Consider the following 25,774-nt stretch of genomic DNA (forward strand, 5'->3'; position numbering starts at 1 on the left):
TCTCCCAAGCAAGCAACAGCTGGAAGCTGTTAGTCAGACATGTCGTGAGAAAGTAGCTGCACTCAGATGTTTTTTGGGGTTTTTTTTCACTCATATAGGTCTGTGCATATCGCTGTGTGTATGTGGGTGTGTGTGCATACTTGCTACATGAATGGTCTGTGACCTTGTTATGTGTTCTTAATGAAATCCCCCATCACCAAAATGCTCAAACACACCACACCCTTCACTACATCTCCAGCTTACCAACTAACATATCACAAATTTGATATACAGATGTCTTCAAGTTTGACAAAAACAGTGAGTATAAGCCTGTCCACTGGTTGTTTGGGTTTTATTTAGTAGATTTAGACCAAATTTACTATTTTAGCTTTTGCTCTTGCTCATAATTTTTCTTCTTGGACATGAATTTAGTTGAATGTTTCGAGAAAAAAGTTTTGTTTGATAGTATGAAAATGAATCTTGGTATTTACAACATCACAAATGCTGCCCTCTAGTGTCTATATCAAATACAACATTTAGGGAAATGAAAGCAATTTCCACAGTTGCTTAAACGGATATTTTAGCAACAAAATTAGCACACACATTTAATTTCATAACCTGTTTATTATTTGAGATGACTTTGCTTTGAATCTTAAAGTTCTTGTGATTTCTTCTAGAATCCCAGAGAAGAGTTGTATACTACATCAATTTAACTTTCTTTTTATGTCCAGATGGTACAAAAAATATAGTGCAACAATAACTTAGTTTACAAATGGCAATCACATAAAATGAATTTAAAGATATTTCATTACATTAAGTTTTACAGATTCAGGTCTTCTTGTTCCGTCAGAAGCCCATTCGTGTCCTCTGGATCCTGTAAAGAAAATGGATTAAACCCACATTGTGATCAACAGTAAAAAGTCCAGAAAAAAGTGCAATAAATCAGCAACTTTTTAAATGAGTATTCATATGCATGACACAGAAATAAAATATCCACATGGACGGTATACAGTATTTTCTCACCTGCTGACTCTTAAGTTAGGATCACCCAAATTCCTATTTTTCTATTTACTAGGTGCCAAAAATAATACACATAATTTTTCTTCATGATTTTCTTCCCTTATGATGTTGTCTATTTTGCAATGCGTACCAGTCTCTCTTGCAGTGTAACACCCCTCCCCACAGCATAATGATGCTGTGATACCTGTGCTCCATATTTGGGATAGTGTTGTAAAGGTTATCATGGTCAAAAACTTAAGTTTAAATTTCATTAGACCAAAGGACGACATCTCCAAGTTCATTTGCAAACTGTAATCTGTCTTACTTTGCTTTATAATTTGTGACTTCTTCCTCACTGAGTGTTCTGTTAGCACATGTGGTACATTACTCACTTCAGGCTGGAAAAGGCCCTGTTAGCAGCTATCAGTCAAAATGGCTGCATAATTCTGATAATTTTTCACTATTCTAACATTTAGTAAGTAGAAATAAGTTTGGTAATGCTAACTGACCTAAACCTCAAAACATGTAGTCAGGTTTGTGTCTTTTTACACAATGTTTAAACATGTCTGGTTTCAACTGTAAGTAAAACGTACTTTGGTTCAGGAGGCATTCGTACCTGTGAGATGCGGATGTAGGCCTTAACATTGCGAGAACTGTATCGGCGCAGACCTCTCCAGCACAGGAACAGGATGTAGAATGTTCCCAGAAAACACAGGGAAGTGAACACTATGTAGGTTGCCTTTACAACATTTGAACCAGCCTGCTTATCACACGAAAACAGGAAGGGGACAGAGATCAGGAAATGTCACGATCCTATTGATTACAGGAACATTTGCAGTAATTCTGCAGATTTACCTGCTGGTATGAACTCAGGTCTGTAGCTTCCACAGATGCGAGGCTATTGGCCAGTAGAGCAGCAAATCCAAACAGCAGACTGAAAATGTTCAGCGTCATGAGAATGATGATCTGTTTGGAATGAAAAACAAGTCAAAAAAGCTCATGATAAAAATTCTAACCTATCACCAAATAATCTGTTTACCTTTATGTTACCAGCCTTCCTCTGAACCTCCACTGCCAGACACCCAGCAGCTGCATACTGTAACATCATCAATAGTTAGATTTACATCCCTCTCTCAAGTTCAGGTGCCCTTAGTAAAAACATTGTAAAGTAGACTTACTGACAAGCTTGACCAGACTGGAGTTACCATGACAACAGAACAGCCGTAACTCACACACGCATGGCTCACTGTAGTGAGAATGCTAGCCAAGGCGCTGAGGACCTGAATCACCTTAAGAAAAAAACAGTGTCACATAAGTGAGTCCAGCTATCAGCTATTTAAACCAAACTGTCCGCTTCATAGGAAAGGTAATTGATCAAATTAATAAGGAGCAATGCAGCCATCACCTTGGCAAAAAAGTAGTGCAAGATGGTGGAACAACAGTGTTACTGCTCATAGTAAGACAAGTTTAACCCAAACATGGACAGAGAGAGTGTTGACTAAGAAAAAAGTTTCTGTTCCAAAAGCCACACATTAAAGTCAAATTGGAATTAAGCTTCTGGATAATTGTTTTTGAGTAAGACAAAACAAAACTGAGATATTTGGTCACTATGAATTGAGCCAAAAGGTGGTAACATTATGCTCAGCATTTGTTCTCGACGCTAATGTTACTGGTGCACTCCACAAATCGAATGGAATGATGAAGGTGTACAAGCTTTAAAATGTTAAGCTTCCTTTCAAATCAATAATTAGATGAAACAGTAGGACAACGACCCAAGGACACATCAGGAACATTACTATGCTGGACAAAAGCAGGTGAAAGTGGCCTGGAGTGGCCCCAACTTAAAACCAGGTGAAGATGTAAGGACAATTCCTAAAAGTGTGCCTTGAAACCAGACAATTTGAATGACTTTTACCTTTTTTTGACAAGACAAATGGGTAAATATCCAACAACTTAAAAAGAAATGTCTATTTAGATATTAGTAGGGTGTGAGTTTAATTTTCACTCTGTGGGGATTTGAAAGAAGTCAAAATAATTTAGAGTTGTGCATCAGGTTTTTATTGTTGTTGTTCAAATGCATCTTTTTTAAAAACTCCAAATTAAGATGATGCCTCTGTTGAGTATACATGAACTTCTCATAGGTATGGTATTTTGGATGAGCAGAAAAAGACAGCACCTTACCCCAGTGACTAAAAGTCTTGTGTTTACCACAGTCCCAAACCAACGATGAATCCTAACATTTGTTAGGTTCTCATTATTGGTGTTACTGGTCTCAGTGGAGGGGCTGGCTGGAGGAGTCTCCTTGAAAAACACCTGGTACAACCCCTCCTGAAACATGTTCTGCATCATCTGTTGTGGATGAAAAAAACATTAACAGGGTCAAATAAAAAAAAAAACAAGGTAATAAATGACACTTTTCACAATTTTCCACATCTAATTTATCCTTTTTATTAACGTACCTTTGCTGAAAGTTGTTCCCTTTTATTCATTTCTTGCACAGGTCTTCATTTCAAAATAAAATATCAAATAATGAAAAAAGAATGGAGAGACAATCAAAACCTTTTCTCATTGTTTCTATAAGTCCTTGGTGTGGCACAGCACTGAAAAGTTTTGGTGTCAAAGTTCAGCTGAGTTGGAAGATAATGAATGACTAAAGTTCATTCTCAAGACAGAGGTTCAGGACAATCATTGGTCAGGAATCAGATTTGTCATCAGTAAAAAGGGGCGGGATTACTCAAGCATCAGAGTCTTGGTTTCATTTATGGAGTATTTTATTTATGCATCCAAATTTTAAGTACAAAGACTCACAAAATGTAGCAAAAGCTTTGGTTCATATAATTCTATGAATATATGAGCTAATAAAGTACAAGATTTTGTAGGCTACGAAATCAAAGTAATACCTTGCAAAAGCTCAAGCTGCCATACTTTAATCGCCTTTACAACTTAAATAATGCTTATTTCTTTAGCATTTTTAGCCAACATTGGAGCCACAGTAGGATGTCTAAAGAGGATGCAAAGCGCTGGTCATAACTATAACATAAATCCTCATTAAATGCATGAAAATTTGAAGCTGTCCTTTGGTAAAATGTAAAAAAGTTCAGTGTATAAATATTTTCCCAAAAAACTTTAAATCATGGCAAAAAACAAGTATAAAAAAAATAACTGTAAAACAGATGTGCATCAAAAACAATCAAATATGACTTCTGTTTAAATATTATTGTCAAAGAATTCAGCAACAGCACACAAAGCTAACAGAAAGAAAGAGTACAGCCTCTGTAAAAATAAAACACACATGGTGTCAGAAAAAGGCCACTGATCATTTCTAGGACAGACAGCTGTAAGTTTAGATGACCTCCACATATATTTGGGCATGTCAGACCCATTCTGACTTTCCTGGCAGTGTTTGGTTGTCATCGTCTTCCTCCTCTCTTCCCTTAGCGTACAGGTCTGCCAGTCTGCTGAAGCGTGGCCCCCACTGATTCAAACTCTGAAAATCCTGATCCTCATCCGAATCTGAAGACTGAATGGAGCTGAGTGAATCCACCTCAGAGCTTCCACCCTCATAGTCGAACATGAGAAGAGAGTCATATGGAGGAACTGTGGGGTCTCTGTTTGCCGCTTGCAGGTTCTGGACAAAGCATAACAATGAGAGATAAAGATTCAGGATGCACTGAATGTTTTTGGGAACTATGAAGCAATTCTAACGTGCTGTATTTCAATCTTTTGATTTCTCACATGTTCAATAAATTTGCAAACTTCCTCGTTGGCTTGGATTTGCAGACGGTACCCCGGTAGAGCCTGGAAAACAGTAGGAAACACATCTGTGCTGAAGACTTCAGGTCGGTTGTCCAGCCCTCTGTGCAACTGGGACAAATCATAGTCCTGCAACAAGAAAAAAAAGAGAATGAGCCACATACAGATGTAAAAATGACAACCTCTGAGGTATTATAATTCAGGGATATCAGAGTTAAAGGAGGTAGTATGCACATGTGTGGCACACTTTTAGATTGAATTTCTTAAATATAATTAGAACACCATTTCCCGTTCCTTCTATCAACAATTGTGCACTATTTTGTGTCAGTCTTTCACATCAATTTTAACTAAAATACATTTAAGTTTGTGGATGTAAAATGACAAAATGGGGGCAAAGTTCAATGGGTGCGAATACTTTAACAAGGTGCTTTATGCATGTTGTTATACTTGAACAGAATATATTGTTTAAGTTCAGTTTTCATACGATTCACCTGAGCTTTTTTAATATACGTGACTATCTTGGGGATATAATGTACTGATGCTATGAATCTCAAAACGTTTTGTCTACTTAAAGGCAAATGTGCACAGGTTAAAAATGTACTGTAACCGCAGTCCCCTAAAAATGCACAAACTAACAGCTATCAGTCCTGTTCCGCTCCCTCTCCACCTACCCGGTCGTCTTCACCTCCTCCCTCCTCACTGTAGCAGAAGATGTCATCACGGGTCAGATCTTCCAGGAGAGGGGCCTCCTTCCCTGCCCTCCTCCTTCTGCTCAGCAGCAACAGGAGCAGCAGGAGCAGCACTGCAATCGAATGCAAAGTAAGTGACAAAAGACAAAACAGATTACGGTAAGTTATTTTCAGGATAAGATGGCCACCTACACAGAAGGCCAAAAACAGATCCCAGCAGAGCGGTTGCAAAAGAAGGAATGTCTTGACGTCCGTCAGGCCTTGGCAAGCAGGCATCTACTCCAGCTTGACAGTGGCACACCTCTACGACCAGCGAACTGTCTTTGTAGAGCCCCCCAACATCATAAATCCTCATGGTAACATTATAGTCTCCAGAAGATGGGTTTTGTTTGGGGTAAAGAGCTGCCACATTGCCTAGGGGGAGGAAGCAAAATATAAACTTTAAAACACAGAGTTTTATTTTTGGACCACTAGTTAGCTGTCTGAAATGAGAGTTTATCCACATAACACTTCATCAGCATCTCAGCCTCTTTACTTGTGGAATTGGTTTTGACAGTCCAGTTCTTCTTATGTCCTCCTATAAGCTCCACAGTAAATGGCCCAGCATGACCCGGTCCATCCAGATCCACTATGTCCAGGAGTGCAGGAAAAAGGTCAGAGTTACACAGAGTAGCAGTTTTCTGCCTGACCATCGGAAGGTGGTCATTCACATCCAACAAACTCACAACCAGAGTACCAGTTCCTGTAGCTGGAATAAGATCTGGATGAGTTAAGAAAGTCGTTTTTTATTTGTTTAACAGAATTAACACAGTGATGGTTCAGTAAAAACAGTAAAAGTTTAAACTTACCGTCATCATAAGCCAAAACTAAAACTGTATATTTGTTTTCTCTGACGTATTGCGACTCTCGGTCCATGCCGCTCACAACTTTAACTGATCCAGTGCTGTGGTTGGTGCTCAGCCACCGGGCGCTGTCGTTGTAGAGTTTGTATCTGGAATCAAGACAAACAGCTTGAGTACTAAATATATATCAAAATTTCCATTTCAAAAACAGACCAAATATTTATGTAGAAAAAAGTGTAACTTTTTCCATTTAAGACTTAAAATAAACAGGACTGAATTTTTACAATATCTAAAAAAAAAGCCTGAGAATATCTTTTAGTCTTAATTGCAGCTTATTAACATTAATATTATTTAATATGATTATTTAAAGTAGTCTATGAAAATTACTATACATTTCAAATATATAAAACTGAAAAAACAGAAATAATTTATCATAAGGTATGCATTTTCACTAGTGATTTACTTTTCGAGCTACTTTTATTTATCATATAGTTCTGTTAGTTCATGAGCTTATTTGGAATATGCATCATGTCTATTTGTATAAAAAATAATTTCCTTTTTTCAGTTCCTTTTTTGAACTTACCTTATCGTCTTTACAATAAAAATATGGCACACCTTTACAGAAAATACACACTGAAGAGGATCTCGAACATGTTTATAACACCATTGGTAAATAAATACCAACTTTCCCAAATTCCTGTATATTAACACACACATTAAAATAGCTGCACAATAAGCCTTTATAGTTTGTAGCTTCATGTCAAAAAACAAAAAGAAACAAACTCCCCCCCCTGAAAACTAAATTGTTATTTTCTGATATTACTGTTTGACTGGCTAAAGGATGGAATCGGATTGGGCTTTACGTTTTTAATCATTCCAATTTCATTCCAAAACATTAGGGTGATGGCAAAGAGGTCTTCCATGCCCAAAGAATTGGAGTTCGTCACCAAATGTAAGTTGTCAAAAAAGCAGTAGAAACATGCAATGTGCTGGTCAGAGAGTTCAATCAAATGTTGAAGACACTCATAGGTAAGCAGTGTGTGTTTTGATTACATTACGCGCTGTGCTCTGGCTGTGTCCGGGTCCTTTGCTTTCAGCTGAACCACGGCCGTGCCGACTCTCACGTCCTCTGAGAGGCTTACGTGAACCTCGGCTGGGCTGAAAACAGGAGGCTCGTTTCTGTCAATAACTTTTATTGTGACTGTGGCTGTGGATGTGGACATGGGGACGGAAAATGGCGCCTCGTTTGTTACCACCACCAACAGTTTGTACTCAGGCAAGCTCTCAAAATCCAGCTCCTTGGAAAAGGTGAGAAGATAAGTAAATATGATGCTTATATGACTTTTGAATAAAATTTTAAGGGTAACTTTCTGGACCTTGGCAGTTGTGATTATTCCCTCCATCTTATTTGAACCAGCAGTGATGTTAAAGGCTCCACCTTCATTGCCTTTGATGATGGAGTATTTGGTGTTTGAATTTGGAGATCCTGACTCGTCCATGTCAGTGACTTTCAATCTTGCTACCTCCACTCCTATCGCATTCTCATGGACTGTTGTGGACATCTTGAAAAGAGCAAGAAACTCTCCTCAGTGAGTTCAAAAGTTAAACTTTAAACACATTTTTAATTGCATCATATTACAGAGTATGTTTTGCAACTTACAGATGTGTCAGTGAAATTTGGAGCATTATCGTTGCTGTCAGTAACGGTAATGACAGCAGTGCAGGTTGTGATCTGCCCTTTCCCTTCCATATCAGCAGCAGCAATGATCAGTTTGTATTCTGGATGAGTCTAGAAGGATAAAATACTCATACAAAGAAATTTGTGGGGGAAATAAAAGTTAAAAAAAGAATAATGCTCACATAGAAAGCCTCATTACCTCTCTATCCAGTCCCTGTTCCTTCAGACTAATCAGTCCACTCACTGCGTTTATAGCAAACATCTCCTCTTTGGGCATTCTCAGTGTCTGAGATAGTAGTCGATACCTAATTATAGCATTGTCTGTATTTGGATCGTCCTTATCTACAGCTGTTACACTCAAGATGGGTTTACCTGTTGAAAAAATCGAGTTACGGTTCCGAACTGAAAAGAATATTTAGGTTCTGTTAGCTTGCTGTACTGACTCCTTACCAACTTCGGCACTTTCGCTCACTCTGCCGGTGAAAACCTTCTGAGTGAATTCTGGTTTGTTGTCATTCTGGTCAATGATGTTGATGATGATCTCCAGGGGCTGCTCTGCGTTCCCTGTCACTTCCAGGGCATAAGCCCACAGCTGTAACAAAAAGGTCCAGAAGGATTTCATCTGCTCAACACCATCAGCCTCGTATTAGTTATGACAAAAAAAGAGAAATGCTTAAATGTGGTTTACAGTGTATTTGGCTTGTTTCTCCCTGTCCAGTGGCTCGGTCACATACATCATACCAGACCGGTCATCGACAGTAAAAATACCTTCGGGGGGCTGATCCGCACCTGGACCACTGATCTTGTAAGTTATGGCTACTGTTTCAGCTTTACTTGACTTGAGCTTTGGAAAAAATAAATAAATAAAATTACAACTAAAACATGGAAATGTTTTGAAGAAGAAAATTTCAGAGCACATGTATTGACAGCAGTAAGTTTCCCAAACAAAAGCTCACTTACTGTCACCAGAAATTTGGGATATGTTCCGCGGACGTTTTCTGGAAAGTTGATTTGTGGAATAACCCAGTCTCTCTTCACCCGCCTCAGTCCGTCAGCCAGTGGATGCTCTGGCAGCTGGAGAACCGAGGCAGCATCATCCTGTTTGAATGAGGACACCATGCTGCATTACCGGCATGATTCTCACTCAATAAGTGATGACAACATTGTTTTAAATGTACCTCATGGTTGCTTTCATTTGGACTGTTTGTATTATTGTCAGTTTTGCCCATGAACCGCAGTTGTGTCCATGCTGGATCTAGAGATACCAAACACTGTGGAGCAAACATTCAGCAGTTATCCAAAAACTTTAAAAGTCATTTTTAGCCGGCAGTTTTATGTGCCATTACTAAATTGCAGTAATGCTCAATTTAGGGTTTATAAGAGGTAGGAAGAAATATAACAGCTGTACACATCTGGACATGCTGGCTCCATTAATCTTTTCTTCACTTTCCTCTCAGTGTTGCCTGTGCACCACTGACATGCGTTTCCTTCCACCAGACTTTCTGTTGACAGGCTTTGATAAGGTACTCTGTAAACAGCCAGCATATCTACCAATGGCCTTATGTCACTTAAACTTCCTTGTGGAGGGTGTCAATAACTGTTGGTAGCTCTACTGTTAGGTCAGCGGTGTTTCCCATGATTGTGGAGATCAAAATATGACTATGACATGAATTTATGTAATAAAAATTTATAACGTTCATATATTCTGAAAGTTTTGGGTGTTCGTTAGTCTAACACTGTGGTAATAAATCAATAATATATGAATTTCCCTTTTTAAATTAATAACTGAAATAAAATAACTTTTTGACTATGTTATAGCTGACTGATATATTCTATGCATTCATATTACGTTAACTTGTATTTTGATGCTCTGTTTGCTTTTGCTCTGATCCTGACTTAATGTTCCAATAACTTCTACTCCTCCCTTAAATCGTTTTGTTCATTGCTATGTCATTGTGTGTTCTCCATGAAGTTTGTGACTATTTAGAGTATTCATCTGCAAAGAAAATATGACATTTAATTGATTTCACTTTAATTATAAAAAATTATTAAATCATTGCAAATTATTAAATTTGCAACATATATATTTATATATTTTACAACAGCAAATTTAGCAAATTTTACAACATATGAATATATGAATGCAACTTAAATGATCTTTGAGAGTTTTTTGAAACCTAAATGAAAGCAACCTGCAGCCTAAATCACAGAAAAAAGAAGCTATTCATTTCATTAAAAAAATACATATTAGCAAAAACAAAAATCTGTTATTAGCTTTGAAGTTTCAAATTTTAATTTTACATTGTCTTATTCTCATAACTTATTGGGATAAGCTAGAAATATAATAAAGACAAATCCAGATCAATCACTGCAGATGTTTCCACTGCATCTCTAAGCACACCTAAAGATTATACCCTACAGGTCAATAATATTTAATAGTAAGACAAATATTAAGCTTATTCAGCTTAAAACTGAGATTCCAGGGAAACACAGCAATTATACACAAATGGAGAAAATATGGAACAACAATAAAACTTTCAGCAGTGGCTTTTAAAATTACTCCACTGACAGTTCAACATCTAAAGCAAGCTTCGCTGTCATCCGTTAAGTTTTTATATTTGAAGAATAATAAATAAATAAAAAACAAAAGAAAGAGTGAAACAAAAAATAATTAAAAATGTTAGAATAAAAAAGCAAAAGTGGGAATAATACCACTTCTTCATGGTATATATATATATTTCAATAATAGTTTATTGAGAAAGGGTATAATATATATTTTTTAAATAGATTTATATATTTAAAATATAATCCCTTTTGTTTAGAAAAGATGAGTTTCAAAACAACTAAACTAAATGTGAAACACTCACCTTAAGTTGCCAGAATATGAGGGTCACTATCAAAATCCTCCTGTTTCCAGTCATGTCCTTCATTTCTGACACCAAGCGGGTCTGTCCCGACCGTCGCTGGATGCTCTCTCACTGTACCCACTGCTGTGTGCAAGTCAAGTTTGTAACCTGTACCAAAGCTCCAAAGTGCTAATACACTTCTCTATTAGAAGTGTATTAGCACTTCCTCTAATAGAGAATTTTCTTCTCTACCACACTGCTGTGCTCTGACTGTGAAATTAAACCGCTGACCCTAACCCTGTGTTTACCGTTTAACACCAGTAATGCTGAGTTTCCACATGACTTCATCAAGGGGGAAAACAGTTAAAAACAGAAACCAACGGTGAAAGTTAGCTCAGCCAAACATAGACGTGTGCTTATGGCAAGACTTTCCACTCAAATTTTCCAAAATGTATTATCTTCCTCTGATATTCTATAAAAAAATAAAAATAAAATCTTCTTAAGTGTTTTAGTGACAGTGATCAACTAAACTGATGTTTTCCACTTGGGATTTGTTTGCAAAACAATCAAACTTGTCTGGATGAACTTTCGTCACTGAGGACAAACAGTCGTGTTTACAAAACAGCACAGGGTCGGATTGGCTCCCATGTCACCCAGCTTTTAAACGTTCACAGTTTATTGTGAAAACTTTGAAAACTCTGCTGCTGATATGTTGAGATATCAGAGAAGTGAACTGTTCTAAATTCTAAACTTCAAATCAAAACATTTCTGCAAAAAAAAAACAACATTTGTTTTGGTATTCATTTATGTATTTATTTATAAAATTATATTTTTTTCCCCATTATGGAACAGATAATTTAAAAACATCAACAGCTGATTAAATCAACATGATACTCTTTATAGAAATTTTACAGTAAACTTCTTAGCTCACATTAACACAAAGTAAACAGGGAAAAAGGCAAAGATGGATTGTCTGCGCAAGACACAAACAGGAATACTGACAAAGGTAAAAGTGCTGACATGAAACTTTCTCTCCCAAAAGAAAACTTGGATTATATGTCTGAAATTTTAAAGGTAATAAACAGTCGTTCATGTAAAATAATATCTGGACAGAATATAACATTGAAAACGATCATTTCACTTCACTTCATCTGTAAAACAGCTTACGTAACACCGGCCATGACAAAATACTGACTGTACGTAACCAAGCGTAGCTCTGTAGTAGGACTCACTGAGTCTGCTAACTGTGGCGGGGTCTAGCCAGGTCGTAGTTCAAATACACCACAGTAACTGTGATATCGTCCCTGTACATTCTGGCCAGGTCTTCTGGCAAAGCGAGCATTGAGGCCAGCCTCTCCTGCGACAACTCCCCATACTCTCCAGTTCCAAGAGCGTGTCGGATCAGATGAGTGGCGGCGTTGGTATCCAGAGCTGGAGAGGCACGAGCTCGCCGCTTCAGCAAGAGCTCATGCATCTGACCCAGCTTGAGCTTCCGCTCCGAAGGAGAAACTGGAGCCTAAATGAACAGAGGTTGAAAAGTCAAAAAGACATGAAAAAATAGTTAGGACATGAGAAATATGAGTTGACTTGCTGTAAACGGTAATGTTTTCAGTCTGGCAACCTTTTAAAGGGATGGTATTATGTATTTTCCAGGCACATTGTGCCATTTTAAAACTCCAATCAATAACATATTATCTTCAGGCGTTTAAAGAAAAATGCTTAAAAGAAACTTGACACATTTGAGATCCTACTCTTTCTGACACTCCGCCATCAGTTTGACATCACAACAATGCTTTCCACCCTTTGTGAGAGCAAACATTTAGGCACCCCTGAACAGTTGCCATGGGAAATCAAAGATTCATCAAACACGCATGAAGAGATCAAATCAGCACTCCTGGTATGGCTTGGATGAGGGAATAGCATTTCTGTTCTTTCTCTGTTGTTAAATTTAAATGTTTGAGATCAACAAAGAAATGTTCATATTTCCCAAGGATAACCTGAGTAAATACAAAATCTGTTTTCATTGATTTAATGATAAAAGCTGTGTGAAGTTACCTTCACTTATTTAAAAAAAATAGATAGAATTTATCTTTTAGCTTAATTGTTTGCACCACCCTTGGCGAAATTAGGACACTGTCCAAACACACACATATATAGTCATGTATTTAAGGGGTTTCTCTGAACAAACCTGTAAATGAATTCCACTGAGGTGTTCTCCAACTAGCCGCACTGCCTCCTCACTTGAGAATTCGTCCCACAACCCATCAGTGCCGAGGATCAGGAAGTGGTCCTGGGGTCTCAGTTTGTGATAGGTTATCTCAGGCGTCACTTCCAGGTATGGCGGTGTTAAATAGTTAGGCGGAGTGTACTGATACAAGTTCAGAGAGTCAAGATCCACTCCAGATTCAAGGCTGGCTAAAATGCTCTGCTGCAGCTCCACGCTCCACTTGAATCTCACATCACCGAAGGCGCGTAGAGGCATGAGAACCTGAAAATGAGACAGAGAAAAAAAAACATAACTGACTTATTTCATAAATCAGATTTTCTTTGTTTATACCACTGAGATACCAACTCACCCCCAGCAATCTGTCATCTGTGACCACTGTGTCTGTCTCTGAAGGTGGATGCTGCGCTCTAATACGTTCCAGCTCATCTTGGTTCTGAGAGTTGTGGTCTTTGGAAAGCGGGACAGCACTCCAGGAACCGTCATTGTTCTGCACCCCTAAAACTGCGCGGCAGTCTCCTGTATTTGCCACGTGGATCCCATCGGTTCCAACGTGAGCCACACAGGCAGTGCATCCAGCAAACGCCACCTGGAAAGAAAAGTCAGAGATGGGGAAAATAGAATTTCTGTTTAAGGCTACTGGCCTCTGGGTTTAGCCGCCTGATAACTGTGGATATAAAACCATTAGAATATTGATGGATTCTCATCAACCTTAAAACATCGGCCCAAACGCATCATGAAAAACTAAATTGAGAGGAGGAATGGCTGACTGACATTTTTCCTTCTGTATTATTCAGACTGGGTGAAAAAGACTTGTGTGTAGTTACCTGGATGGCTGTACTTTTCATAAGGTCACTGGAAAGGGGGACTTGAGCCTCCAAAGAGATGTCGGCATCAAGACGTCTAAAAGCACAACTCAGAGCCTCCTGAGGACTAGACAAAAGGATTACCAGATTTGGTTCATTGAGTTTCTCTCACTGAAGATGCTTTTCGATGCATTCTAAAGGTTTATGTAAAAATGTTGTGACATAATAGATAAAAGTGAAGTCAGAAAAAAAGCCATTTTCAAGAAAATGCAAACTGGTTAAAAAAAATTAATCGTGCAGAAGTAATATGGTAACAGATCAAGTGCCTATAAAACTAAGTTCGCTGTTACATGGTGCTGTATACTGCAGTTAAAATGTTTGCACAGTTAAAAGTTTGAAGTTTGTTTTTGTTCAATATGGTGAGTAAATTTGTACTCGTTTAAAGATGTCAAACAATAAATTAATCACTCAGTTTCTAGATTTACTGTATCACCAACAGGGAATCGTAACTGAATTAAATATTAATTTAATACATTTAAACTGCTTCCATTTGCGTTTTACTGGTATCAAAGTATCCTACAGTTTAAGACATATTCAAAGATGCCAGAGAAGGGGCAGTGGCTGCAGTTTTCTTTGCTTCTAATGTAACATAGAATAACACAGTGCAGTATCTCCCCCATCTGTTGTTGCACACTGCCTGTCAGGTGGCTGAACAAAGATTAATATAGTTTTCTTCAGTTACAAGAAAGACAAATTCTTCTACTTGGAAGAGTCAAAAAAGTCAGTAAATATTAAAGATAGCATTAATATAACTACAAATTACATCACAGTTTTTTTTAGCAGCAGAAATAATTGTTTCTTTTCTGAAATAAAAGCAATGATATTATGTTATACACTTGTAGTATTTTCACTAAGTTTCATATCTAGCATGTTAGAACTACAAACATGTTAACTTACCTCATGCCTTCGTCATGCTCCTCATTGTCCAGTAACTCTTGCCAGAAGACTCTAAGGTGTCTTATGTACAGGGGCGCGGATTCACGATAGTTAAAATCTGAATGATGTTTATACCATTGTAAGATGGGTGGAATAGGCCTGCCAAGATCCATGCACTTATCAAGCTCTTCCAGGATTTGCTTTGGCATCATTGCCACTGCTATATAGTACAGCAGCCGCTCGCTTACGGCCTGGGCACATGCCCAGCCCCCGTGGCCGTCAAACACTCCAAACAGCATGCCCTTTGTCTGGGGATTACACACACAAAACATTTTTTGACTTTGCATGTTAATAATTGGGTAAAAATATAAGAACATAAAAAGTAGATGCATACCTGTAAGCATGTGGCTGCACTACGACGGTCCTCATTAGGAGTATTTGCAGGTAAATGGTTGCTGTCAAACTTTCTCACAGCGCTGAGTGCCCTCCCATCAAACTCCGGCACATTCACAGTCTGAAACCAAAAGGCGCCTTCATGATTAAAATTTCAGTCAATGTGCAGACACTTAAATAAATCAGATTATTATTTAGGAAATTGCCTATTCCAAAAAAAGAAATGTCTGTGTATGTATGTACTGTACATATACACATGCACATTAAAAACATTTTAACCATGTTTTTAATGGTATGATGTAATATTACACAATTATGCTTACATCAAATGTAAGCATAATATCATTACAATTAACATGAATAAAGATTTGAAGATATCTGTATGTATGCAATTATAATGCATTTCACTTCATGAATTGACTTTTGAAAAAAAGTGCTTTATAATAATATTCTTATTTACAGAATGTGATTATTGTATATGTACCCTATGAGAAGCAACAAGGATTAAAACTAAATTTTGTTTTTTTTTCTATTTCATTTTGTTTGTTTAAAAAAATTGTTTCAAAGATAACCCTTACCAGATTTGTAAGTACTTTGGCTTTTAAAGTAGGGATGAATAAATTGTTGCCAGGTTCGTTAAAAAAGTGAAATAAATAATAGATTAGACACCTAATCTCAGGATTATTCAGCTGTAGTTCAAAACCTCTTTTTTTTTTTCACAGTATTTACACAGTGCAAAAAAAATTTAAACCTTCCACTAACTGGACATGCAATTAAGCAAAAGACAATGTGTTTGGGAGCAAATAATTTTTTCCCCCCCCCATTACATGCTAATGACAACCCTCACATAATGCCACCCAGGGTGGAGAGCCATATTAACCAAATCAAAAATCGCCACTGTTCCTTGTCTATCTGTGGAACCAGCTGAGCTACAGCATGTTTAGCTCCTAAATATTATTGATTGTTATTCAGTCTGATTTCTCTTACCTGTTCATTGCTTCTTAGGATGCTATTAATCTGCACTTGGCTCTGCTGAAAGTCTAAATCCTCTCGTGTGGAGAAATGACAGCAGCTTCGAGTCCAGACTCCAGATTCCTCACCAGTGCAGAAACTTTGGTCTGATCGAGACGGACTCCAGGATGAAAAGGGACACTTGTGGGCTGTCTGAAAGGGAACAATAACATAAGGCTACAAGTTTGGAGTCATAAACACAAAACACAAGAATTGTGACAGAATGTGCATATGAGGAGTACAGTCTGATCAAGATACAAACTCGGAATGGGACTTTGAGATGAACCTTCAGCCTGTAGCTAGAAGCTCGATGGAGAATCCTGGAGTACACGCGTCCATACATCGCTACAGAAACGGAGCTGGCGCTATTCGGTGCAACTTATTCAAATTATTCCGCTTTATGTCTGAGCAGAAAAGACAAACAAGTCACTATGTGCATGTATAGTTGTAATGAATAAGTTATACTACATCAGATTTCTCTGTTGCCATTTAACACATGGATTAGTCAGCTTGAATGCTGCCCTTCAGCTAACCAAAGGCTCACCTAATAACACGACCTTTGATCGTTATTACGCTTGACACACATTGTTGAAATTTCACGATTTTACTGCTGCTAGCATGCTAGCTCTTCCTCACTCCACTAACGTTTGGTAATTTCCGACGCTACACTACACTACCCAAGAATCCATTCGTAAAGAGGCTGCATACGCGCACATTTATGTAGCTTAAGAAATATGTCAGATCCCGTGTAAGCAAAACTTACATGGTTACGTACAAACTTTGTTACAAATGAAGCAAAGTCCGTTCACATGCAGCAAAACACCAACTATGACAAGGGGAGGGACGTCCAGCAACGTGTGACGTAAGGATCTGACGATCACCAATTCAGATGATCAGAAAACTGTTGGAAGCGCCTCACATCCTAGTTACATCCACTTTTATGTGTTCTCCAATAATTGTTATTATTTATTTGTTTGAAGTGTTTTATTTGTTTGTAGTGAGTGGATATACAATGTCCGGTTTAGGCGTAATTTCCAGGTTTTGTCGCGCAAACCAACTGCGAGAGTAGAGGGGTGGGTGTTCCTTCGGGGTTTCCACGGTAACGCAGAGTTAGGTTCACGAGCCTCTAAAGGAGCAGTTGACAGCTCGCGCTAAAACGTATTAGCAAAAATGTTCTTCACAGTTTGTGAAGTAACAACTAGAAAGTAGTTGCAGTGTTAGATAGACAATGCGATCACATTGAGAAACAGTGCGCTTTTACTGTAAGAATTTTTTTGTCTGTAGTTAATGTTTTAGTTTAACTTTATAAATAACGTGACCGTTGTCAAGCTAACGCTAATCCCAAATGTAGCATGTTGGTGTAAACGTTTTTCTTTCAGCCCCGGGGTTGGTAATACCCTACGAAATCATAATATTTAGAAAACCAGGTATAATAAATTTCTCTGAAGAAGAGTGAAATGGACAGGGCAGGCATTTGCAGGAACAACCGTAACAGTAAGTGATGCAAATATTAAATAATCACTGTGGGATTTTGAACATATTTTAATTCAATTATAATATGGATTTACTTTACTGACTTTATTTTATTCCTTTAATTTCAGCAACAAAGACGGATCTTAGTTTGCTGCTTGAGTGTGTGAAGTTTCAGATGAAATGTCCAGAGTCACAGAAGCAAGCACTTCTTACCATTCACTCCATCTGTGAAAAGAGAGGTAACAATGAAACCAGAGCTTTTCGACTGTTTAAAAATATAAGGCATGGAGGCAAAAATATTTTTGAATTGAATTACTAAAACAAAATTCATTTTTGATGAGGTACATTCTAGAACAGCACAGAATGTACCTCATAAACAACGCTACAATTTCTGCTCCAGCAGAAGAATATTAGATTCTTCACAATCTAATATTATAATACCGTCTCTAATTATATGTGTGACAAGAAGTTGCATTTATTCACTGTCTGTTTAACCCCATGTTTTTTTTCTTGTAGAGGATAATGTGGATCTGCTGAGAGAACTAGGTGGTGTGGCATTTTTGTATAATCTGTCCAAATCCAGTAATGTTCATTCACATGTTAAAGAGACTGCTCTCTTTACCCTCGGCACACTAGCTGAGGCTAATGGTGGGTACCCGTGTCTCAGAGTTATTGATTTTCACATCCATCCATCCGCATATTCTTGCAGGGTACAGAAACATTTTTAAAATGTAAATACATGTATTTTATCATTTATTATGTCATAAAGATGTCTAAAATTAAAATAGACAAATGTCTGTGCCAGATTATAGGCTAAATTAAGTTGTCCTGGTTTTGTGTGTACTGTAAGTTCAAATAAAATGAAATCGATGACAATGTCATATATATGTTTTGTTTGGTAGTGTATTGCAAGAATTCACTGTGCAGAAAGGACATATTCACCGACATTGCTGGACACTTGCAAGAAGACAGCTCACTGAATAAGAAGAGGGTGTCCGTCTATTTGCTGTTTGTTCTGGTTGCACACAACAGTAAGATTATGCCTCTTTAATTGAAAAAATAAGTAAAACAAGTAAACAACAGGATTATTTCTTTATGTGACAAGAAAAAACATTCTGGCAAGTTTTAACTTGATTTGTTTGACAAGTATTTGCCTTTGTGGTTTTGCAGAATTGGGGCAAACTTTAGCACAAACCACAGGCTGCCTGGAAATTCTGATGGACCTTTTCAGGTACTGTGTTGTACCATTGATGTGTATACATTTTTGTTTTGTAGAATACGCTCATCTGACCTCTGTTTTTTTTTTTTTTTTTTGTAGGAGCACTTTCCCCTTCTCAGCAAAAGATAATCTGAGAACTGTCAGCCAAACCTACCAACTCTGGACATCTGTGTCTAGTGCTTTGTGTGGCTCCGTCAACAATCCCCAGAATGGTAATATCATCTGTCTTTGTTCCATGTAGTGATTAAACTATTTTACAAACATTTTCACTTCTATGACATATATATTTTTACTGAAATCAATAAATCTGATAGTGATCAAAACATGAAATGGTCCAATAACCTGGCAGGACAAGTGTGGATGGATCTGCTGAAGGATAATTTGAGCCAATTCAGTCTTCATAGGTGCAAACCTGCTTTCAGTCATAGTGAAATATACTTTGGTTCTGTGAAGGCTATTATAAGTAATTTAAGAAAATATGCAACACAGATTATCAAAACTAGATATTTTCTCAAATTTGATCAAAATACAAAATGGAGGTTACAGGGAGACCACACTACAACACTGAAAGAAATCTAGGAATTTCTAACAAGTACTGGTTGTCTTCTATGTATAACCTTCTCCTGACCGATACGTTTGTGCAATGAGAAAATGTTTTATCCCTGTAATCACTGTGGAAACTATGGTTTAGCTACAGAATGATTGAACAAATGTCAAGAAAATACAACTTGAGCAGCTGAAGTTTTTCCTCAGTTACATCAGATTTACAATAATTTATAGCAGAAGAATCAATTGGACGCTAAACAAATCATTGATTTAAGGGTTTGGGGAGTTATGCAACCAGTTTCCTACAGTTTTTATATTTGTCATAGTTTGGTCCCAGCAGATTTGTTTCTTTTTTAGGCTAATAATACGGTATATGCATGCGTCACACTAAAGGTTGAAAATGTTTGGCAATCAGCTGTTACGGTTAATTTTTTTTACTTCTCAATAATTTGGTATATTAACATTGGGATGCAGACTTTTTATGTCCACTATACAGTTAAACTTTAATACCGATTCCTTTGCCCTGCTGGTAAAATCCTTCAAACCCTCCATGAGACACAAGATCAGCTGTATTCCACCATGCCTTTGTTTTGTTTGCAGAGGAAGGTCAGCGCATTTGTGTTGCAGCCTTTCCCATTGTGAAAACATGGCTTCAGCAGATTTCTGTGCCCTCTACTGAAACATTTCAGCCCATATGCTCCTTTATCGCCATGACAGTTTCCAACAACTGTGAGGAAACAAAACACAATGATTTCTGCTTCAAACACTGTTTGACAATTCCTAATGCCATTTAATACTTTGTAATATCCATAATTTTTCACCTTTTACAGCTTACGTACAGGAGAGTTTTGCTGCCTGTGGAGGTTTGGAAACTCTTACTCTGGCACTGCTTCGTGTTGTGTCTGCTGCAGATACCAGCTTGCTGTCTCGTCAGCTATCAGTTGTTATAGTCAAGACCTTGTCAGCTTGCATCACCGATAACTGTAAGTCCTGTTTTTAATAACGTTAAGATTACGTTTGACAGTTTCATTTCAACAAAACTTCTCTTATGCTGTTTTCATTCCAGTCTATTTTTTGTTTTCATTTTAGCCAATCTGGCCGCAGGTTTGGCGCAGTATGGTCTTGTCTACCACCTTTTCTTTCTACTGACCAGCTCACACTTAGATCCTGATGACAGGCTCTCTGTTCTACTCACCATTGGGGAGTGCACCGAAGCCTCAGGTGAGACTGCACAGTAATGATCTACTTATGTTTGAGTTGAGAATTTGCTCTCTGTACTTCTGTCATTTGGTTGAAATTGTCTCAATTGGCATGTTTTTACAACTTTGTGTCTATTTAATATTTGCAGAGGAGCACCAGTCTCAGCTGGTGGATTGTGGAGGCTTGCCGATTATGATAACTTTTCTCACAGAAGACTCAAGTGAGGAGGTTAGGAAAGCAGCGACTTTCATACTACATACTTGCAAAAAGACCAGTAAGTGTAATTTATTTAATATTTTATTCAACCTAATAAAAAAATATTTGGGTTCTTCATGATTTAGTTTTGTTAGTCATTGTATAAGAGATTTTTTGCTGCTGTCAGAACAGACTTTTTTTTAAAAATACTTTTACTAATATGTTGTAAAAACATTATTAGACCTCTTGTTGTGTGTGCGGGTGTGTGTGTTTGGGTGTGTGTGGGCGTGTGTGTGTGTGTGTGTGTGTGTGTGCATTGCTTACTTGAGAAGGTATGAATGCCACACCTCTCAACTTCAAGTACCTGCTGCTAATGTTTTTTTGACACAAAAGAAGGTCCAATATACTATTATCAAAAGTGGTCATAATAATATGCCTAATTGGAATAAGATTCCTTTAGATTCTTTGTAGGTTCACTGTGGTCTTGGCAATATTTAATGTGTTACCAGTGTTACTATTTCACATGGTTCACATTAAATGTATTTATTTCTCTCTAAAATATGTAACTACTAAAAGTTATATTTTAATTAATAGTACCAAGGTTTTAAAAGGACTTATTTTGTCTGTTGGCAAAGTGTTGAGCTTGGGAGTGCAGGGTCTGGTGGAGAAGCAAGCTGAATATGAGGAGCCTCCTTTAAACATAGAAGAGTTTAAGAATTCAGCCAGAGAAATTATGCGCAGGATTGAACTGTTAGAGAAAACACAACTGAAGGTTAGTTGTATACACACACACGCAATGTAGTTGTAAAATTATGGTCCATAGTGACTAATACTTACTTGTTTATCTTTTAGGAGATTGGAGAGGAGCAAGAAGACATTCTTTGTCCAAATTCAGCTGAACTTCAGCCATCTAGGTCCCCACCTGTATGTCTACCAGCCCAGAAACAGGAAGCCAATAAATCTACCAGCATACTGAGGCCAATATACAAGAGCAGTGGCAACAACAGCAGCCTCCAACTTGTCAATAGCATGGCTGAAGTAAAGAAAGTCACTTCTAGTTTGATTCCTCAAGGAGAAGAAACCAAAAGGAGTGGAGGAAATATGATGCGTTCTGTGAAAAGTGGAGGACGAATCGGGATGTCTTCTGACATATGGTCATCAGAGGGAGGCAGTGAGTCACATATGAAAAACAAGTCAGTGGAGTCTACAAAAGTTACAAATCATATGGGGGAAAAAGTTCTTTAATAACATCCTTTTCCTTTTTATTTTTGCTTAGTTCCTTGTTTAAACATCCCTTGTCAGTGTGGTTGACAAAACCAAAAGAGATTAGGTGCTGTTATGGTGAGAGACAGAGTCATGCAATAACTTCTAAATACTTTATTGTCAGTTATTGTTGGATGCAGCTTCTATCAAGATTTTAAGTATTTGTTTTGTTTTAGAGTCACAGGGCAGTAACTTAAACGAGAATCGGAAGATTCCACCAGAAGAACACTCTGTCTCTAATGGTCGGTGTGCAGGTGGGGAAAAATATAATTTCTTTAATTTGTTGTCTTTTTTATTTTGTCTGGATTCACTAGAAGAAATCCTCTGTGTATCATTGCAACCTAATTGTTTCACCGCTACATTGTTGTACACAGATAATCAATTTTTGATATAACTGTCATTTTTAGGTTGTGTGTTAACTTTTGAAGAAGTGACAAGCCGCTCTTTTGCATCGGTTCAAAGCTCCTGTGTGAACAGCTGCGACATGCACAGAGTTCTGCAGGAGGCAATGGAGCGATTCAGAATGCATCACTTTATCTTTGGGGTCAGGCAAGAACAAAAGAGCGCCACTGCTGAGCATTCTGACACCAACTCTGCCAGGGTTTCAACAACAAAGTTACACAGAAGCTGTGAAAACATGTGTGGTAAGAGGCTTTACAGTGTAAACTTTCTTGCAAAAGGCCTCTGTTAACTATTTGTTGAAGGTGTCTTTTTTCCATACAGCAAATTTTAGTCCCTCAGAAAACATCCATCAAGCGCATTAATATGTTGAAAGTAATAAAACTTGTTCGCCTTTGCCTTTTTTCCCTGTTTTTGTTTCTTCTGATTCACTTTCTGACTATGCCTTGAATCTTCTGAATCATAAATTAGACATCACAATGTGTTAATTTTGTAAACTATTTCATTCCTGACAGCTGGGACTGATAAAAGTGTTGCTTCTCTGCAGCAACACTCTTGGAGGAAATATAATGGTAAGAAAAGGCAAAAAAAAAAAAAGGTCTTCAGACATAAGCACATAAAGTAATTTGTTCAATGATTATCTCAGATGATTTCATTATGCTTCGAAGCAGTTGTCTTTTATTGTTGGATGAAAAGAATAAATCTAATGTATGAAACTTCTTTAATCTTGTATTTCATTTTTTTTTTTCATAGGTGTCACTTTGACTCCCCTGTACAAAACGACCAGAAAAGCCGCATTTCCCTCTAAGAAAGGGATCGGTATGTGTTATTAGTATATTTTTTAATGTTGATACACTCATGAAATTTTGCCATATTCACCAACTATGACTCCATCCTTCCTCTAAGGTCCAAGCTTGACTCCCCTAAAAAGGCCACATCCACGTGAAGCCAACTATCAAACATCCGGTTCTGGTATTTACATTTTCGCACTTTGTGTGTGAATGTTGTGATTGAGAGACGGTGTTGGGAGCTGTCCTCTGCAGTGTATTCTTGGCAGCAGACGAACCAGAGAGCAGAAGGAATGTTGAGCTGTCGCCAGCATTCTCACTGTTCAGGGCAGAGCTGGTTGAGCGCTGTGTTAAGCTGTTCCACAGTGTCTGTGCTATAAAATTACTACTACACTATAATGATATCCTGAAATGTTTTAGGCCAATGGAAAATACTTTAACTATTAGGATATGATGTGTCTGTACTGTCAAAAGGCTTTATTCATTGTTTATCTTTTAACTTTCTGTCCCTTTATTCTCATCTGAGGCATTGTTTTTAGGCCATGTGTTTGTGCACTGTTGAAAGGGGATTCTGTTGTGTCTGTTGGGTTTTATTATTTCTTTAATGCTCTAAGCCAAATGTATTTTCCAGCACACTCTGAAAGTAGCACAGTCCACTTTTTCAGGATACTCTGACATTTTTCTGCATTTTAAACTCCCCATTACGTTTTCCACCTAGTTTGGCTTCTCATTTTTTTCTGTTTTTCCCCGACATCAAAAAATAGATTTTTGTTTCTAGAGCAGCTGTTTTAGTTATAATGCTCTGTCACTCTGATGGGTCTCTATGCACAAAGCCTTATGCATGGAGCCTGTAAGCAGAATGTGTGGCAAAACATGTACCTGTATTTAAACTTAAACTTTGTCATGTTTCAAACACAGAGAGAAGAGGAAGAAATAGCAGTGAGCATTATGCTATTAAGGATCAGTCAAAGATAAGCACAGACCACTCTTCTTCTGTAAGAGCTTTTTAGAAAAAGGGTTTATGGACTTTCTCTGTCTGAACATATTGCCCTAACAATACTAAACTGTTTATCCAGAGTAAAAACAGGAATCAACTCAAAATATTTTACATATTTTCTTGAACTTTATGTGTCTTAAACTTGAATTAAACGGGGTAAAAACCATCAATCATGCTGTTCTCAGTGTGTGTGCTCTACCAGATGCCTTATGAAAAGACAAATTACAGTTACTTGTTGGTAGGATTGTGGGATGAAACATTAGATCATGCTACATGTCCATGTTTGTAGATTGGCTCATAATTCTCAGGCTCCTTTGACAGAATGGAAAAGTTGCTCGCAGTGTGCAGTATTATGCGAAACCAGTTCATATTTCATTTGGCAGACCAGAATTACTTTCTTCCATCTGCAGATGAATAAAAAATAACTGTTTACAAGTGGTGTTCCACAAGGCTACATTCTGTGCTCAATTTCAGGTTTCTTAAGCTCTGTTTGACTGTAAACAACTTTAAATTACTTTTTGTATGAGTGATGTTGTACAATTTTTATTCATTTGCCTTTCAGTTAATTTCTTATTGTTGCTTTAACTGTTCCTCCTGTTTTTCTTAAAATACCGGCAGAGAAGAAAAAGACAGGACTTCAGCCGTGAGGAGGTCCAGCATTTGCTCTCTGGAGTAAGGAAATACGGCTACTCCTGGAACTCCATCTTGTGGTCACATACTTTCCAACCTGGACGCACCAATGTTGATCTGGCCAAAAAATACAGGAGGCTGATGAGAAAACAAAAGTCATAAAATGATGTTTAGATTGCATAAAATCTTGATCATATCTTCTTATTTTTACTTTGAAACTATAGAATGGTATTATTCTGTGTAATCTTACTCCTGTGACCGCAGGCCTTGCCCAGTCAGAATGTTCCCGTAAAGATTAGTTGATTTAATTGATATATTCATTCTGTTGCTCTTTAAAAATTATACTTATTTTACAATAATTTATATAGTAATATATTCTTTATAGTACTGTAATATATTGTATTAGGATTTATTTCAGTTTTATTACTGCAGGAGCCTCAAGAAAATCTTCACAAGAATATGTTCTATAAATATTGCTTATCTTTGAAAGTGTATGTTCTGCTACTTTGTAAAGTTATTTATTGGTATTTATGTGTTTTTTCAGCTTACTTCTATATGCTAGAGATTTGCTTTTTTAAAACGTTATTTAAGCACAAATCTTAAACCTGTGTGAGGTATTTGTGAGGATCTCTTAGATGAGGCAGTTAGATTTACAACCTTTGAGTGAGTTTACACTCTGTACATTGTTGCAATAAAAGGTTCTGTTCCTACAGTACCCTCAACCTCTTGCCTCTAAAATCTGTGTGACTTCTTAATCTTTAACTTTTTATCCAGGAAATTCATAAATAATTGATGCCAGCTCAAAGCTTTTTATGTCTGGAAATTCTAATAACTTAAGCAATAACTGTGTGTAAAATCCTTTTTTGGAGAAGGACAGGAACATTGCAAAGTGAAACTATTTTTCTCCT

At 37.4% G+C, this 25,774-nt stretch overlaps 4 protein-coding genes across 10 annotated transcripts; 1 reads left to right on the top strand and 3 right to left on the bottom strand.

The window, feature by feature from the left end:
- Positions 1–593: 593 nt before the first annotated feature.
- LOC102217016 (membrane-spanning 4-domains subfamily A member 18-like) lies at positions 594–3,597 on the bottom strand. Of its 2 annotated transcripts, none has more exons than XM_005802018.2 (7): positions 3,438–3,597; positions 3,160–3,327; positions 2,157–2,267; positions 2,018–2,074; positions 1,834–1,944; positions 1,595–1,738; positions 594–853 (listed from the first exon to the last, which is right to left on the bottom strand). In XM_005802018.2, the coding sequence occupies exons 1-7, from the start codon at positions 3,465–3,467 to the stop codon at positions 800–802; spliced, it is 675 nt and encodes a 224-aa protein (XP_005802075.1). In that variant the 5' UTR covers positions 3,468–3,597; the 3' UTR covers positions 594–799. The 2 variants fall into 2 exon arrangements, with proteins under 2 accessions (XP_005802075.1, XP_023180375.1); XM_023324607.1 differs by having other exon boundaries at positions 1,595–1,741.
- Positions 3,598–4,122: 525 nt separating this feature from the next.
- On the bottom strand, positions 4,123–11,057 carry LOC102227779 (B-cadherin-like). Of its 3 annotated transcripts, none has more exons than XM_023325610.1 (15): positions 10,808–11,057; positions 9,119–9,211; positions 8,901–9,038; positions 8,629–8,784; positions 8,391–8,532; positions 8,140–8,312; positions 7,923–8,051; positions 7,639–7,824; positions 7,316–7,560; positions 6,269–6,411; positions 5,956–6,048; positions 5,613–5,834; positions 5,403–5,533; positions 4,714–4,860; positions 4,123–4,606 (listed from the first exon to the last, which is right to left on the bottom strand). In XM_023325610.1, the coding sequence occupies exons 1-15, from the start codon at positions 10,868–10,870 to the stop codon at positions 4,352–4,354; spliced, it is 2,316 nt and encodes a 771-aa protein (XP_023181378.1). In that variant the 5' UTR covers positions 10,871–11,057; the 3' UTR covers positions 4,123–4,351. The 3 variants fall into 3 exon arrangements, with proteins under 3 accessions (XP_023181378.1, XP_023181374.1, XP_014325363.1); XM_023325606.1 differs by having other exon boundaries at positions 5,956–6,168; XM_014469877.2 differs by having other exon boundaries at positions 5,956–6,180.
- An 817-nt stretch (positions 11,058–11,874) lies between these two features.
- On the bottom strand, positions 11,875–17,023 carry LOC102228038 (pyruvate dehydrogenase [acetyl-transferring]-phosphatase 1, mitochondrial-like). Of its 4 annotated transcripts, none has more exons than XM_023325639.1 (9): positions 16,920–17,023; positions 16,443–16,560; positions 16,133–16,309; positions 15,147–15,266; positions 14,774–15,060; positions 13,838–13,943; positions 13,363–13,599; positions 12,975–13,274; positions 11,875–12,302 (listed from the first exon to the last, which is right to left on the bottom strand). In XM_023325639.1, exons 2-9 carry the CDS (start codon positions 16,497–16,499, stop codon positions 12,027–12,029), a joined length of 1,560 nt encoding a protein of 519 aa, XP_023181407.1. In that variant the 5' UTR covers positions 16,500–16,560; positions 16,920–17,023; the 3' UTR covers positions 11,875–12,026. The 4 variants fall into 4 exon arrangements, with proteins under 4 accessions (XP_023181407.1, XP_005802116.1, XP_023181390.1 ...); XM_005802059.3 differs by having other exon boundaries at positions 16,419–16,560; XM_023325622.1 differs by having other exon boundaries at positions 16,133–16,333; positions 16,419–16,560.
- Positions 17,024–17,279: 256 nt separating this feature from the next.
- terb1 (telomere repeat binding bouquet formation protein 1) lies at positions 17,280–25,571 on the top strand. Its single transcript, XM_023345288.1, has 20 exons — positions 17,280–17,650; positions 17,758–17,868; positions 18,146–18,277; positions 18,532–18,660; positions 18,800–18,860; positions 18,948–19,060; positions 19,995–20,123; positions 20,225–20,377; positions 20,484–20,615; positions 20,743–20,868; positions 21,425–21,561; positions 21,642–21,982; positions 22,066–22,130; positions 22,229–22,306; positions 22,460–22,696; positions 22,967–23,023; positions 23,205–23,270; positions 23,358–23,423; positions 24,158–24,234; positions 24,855–25,571. Exons 1-20 carry the CDS (start codon positions 17,614–17,616, stop codon positions 25,026–25,028), a joined length of 2,421 nt encoding a protein of 806 aa, XP_023201056.1. The 5' UTR covers positions 17,280–17,613; the 3' UTR covers positions 25,029–25,571.
- Positions 25,572–25,774: the final 203 nt, after the last annotated feature.

Source organism: Xiphophorus maculatus, chromosome 2 (genome assembly GCF_002775205.1).
Source record: "Xiphophorus maculatus strain JP 163 A chromosome 2, X_maculatus-5.0-male, whole genome shotgun sequence".
NCBI classification, from domain to species: domain Eukaryota; kingdom Metazoa; phylum Chordata; class Actinopteri; order Cyprinodontiformes; family Poeciliidae; genus Xiphophorus; species Xiphophorus maculatus.

Coding starts and splice junctions, on each gene's coding strand:
- LOC102227779 (XM_014469877.2), bottom strand. CDS start 10,870: ATGAAGGACATGACTGGAAACAGGAGGATTTTGATAGTGACCCTCATA. Junction 7,561..7,638: donor GAATAATCACAACTGCCAAG/GTCCAGAAAGTT, acceptor ACCTTTTCCAAG/GAGCTGGATTTTGAGAGCTT. Junction 4,607..4,713: donor TTTGCAAATTTATTGAACAT/GTGAGAAATCAA, acceptor TGCTTTGTCCAG/AACCTGCAAGCGGCAAACAG.
- LOC102217016 (XM_023324607.1), bottom strand. CDS start 3,467: ATGAATAAAAGGGAACAACTTTCAGCAAAG. Junction 2,268..3,159: donor CAAGACTTTTAGTCACTGGG/GTAAGGTGCTGT, acceptor TTTTTTCTTAAG/GTGATTCAGGTCCTCAGCGC. Junction 1,742..1,833: donor ACCTGAGTTCATACCAGCAG/GTAAATCTGCAG, acceptor TCGTGTGATAAG/CAGGCTGGTTCAAATGTTGT.
- LOC102228038 (XM_023325622.1), bottom strand. CDS start 16,499: ATGTATGGACGCGTGTACTCCAGGATTCTCCATCGAGCTTCTAGCTAC. Junction 16,334..16,418: donor ATCTCAAAGTCCCATTCCGA/GTTTGTATCTTG, acceptor CCAAACTTGTAG/CCTTATGTTATTGTTCCCTT. Junction 13,944..14,773: donor GAGCATGACGAAGGCATGAG/GTAAGTTAACAT, acceptor CCTTTTGTCTAG/TCCTCAGGAGGCTCTGAGTT.
- terb1 (XM_023345288.1), top strand. CDS start 17,614: ATGGACAGGGCAGGCATTTGCAGGAACAACCGTAACA. Junction 17,869..18,145: donor CTCCATCTGTGAAAAGAGAG/GTAACAATGAAA, acceptor TTTTTCTTGTAG/AGGATAATGTGGATCTGCTG. Junction 18,278..18,531: donor CACACTAGCTGAGGCTAATG/GTGGGTACCCGT, acceptor TTTGTTTGGTAG/TGTATTGCAAGAATTCACTG.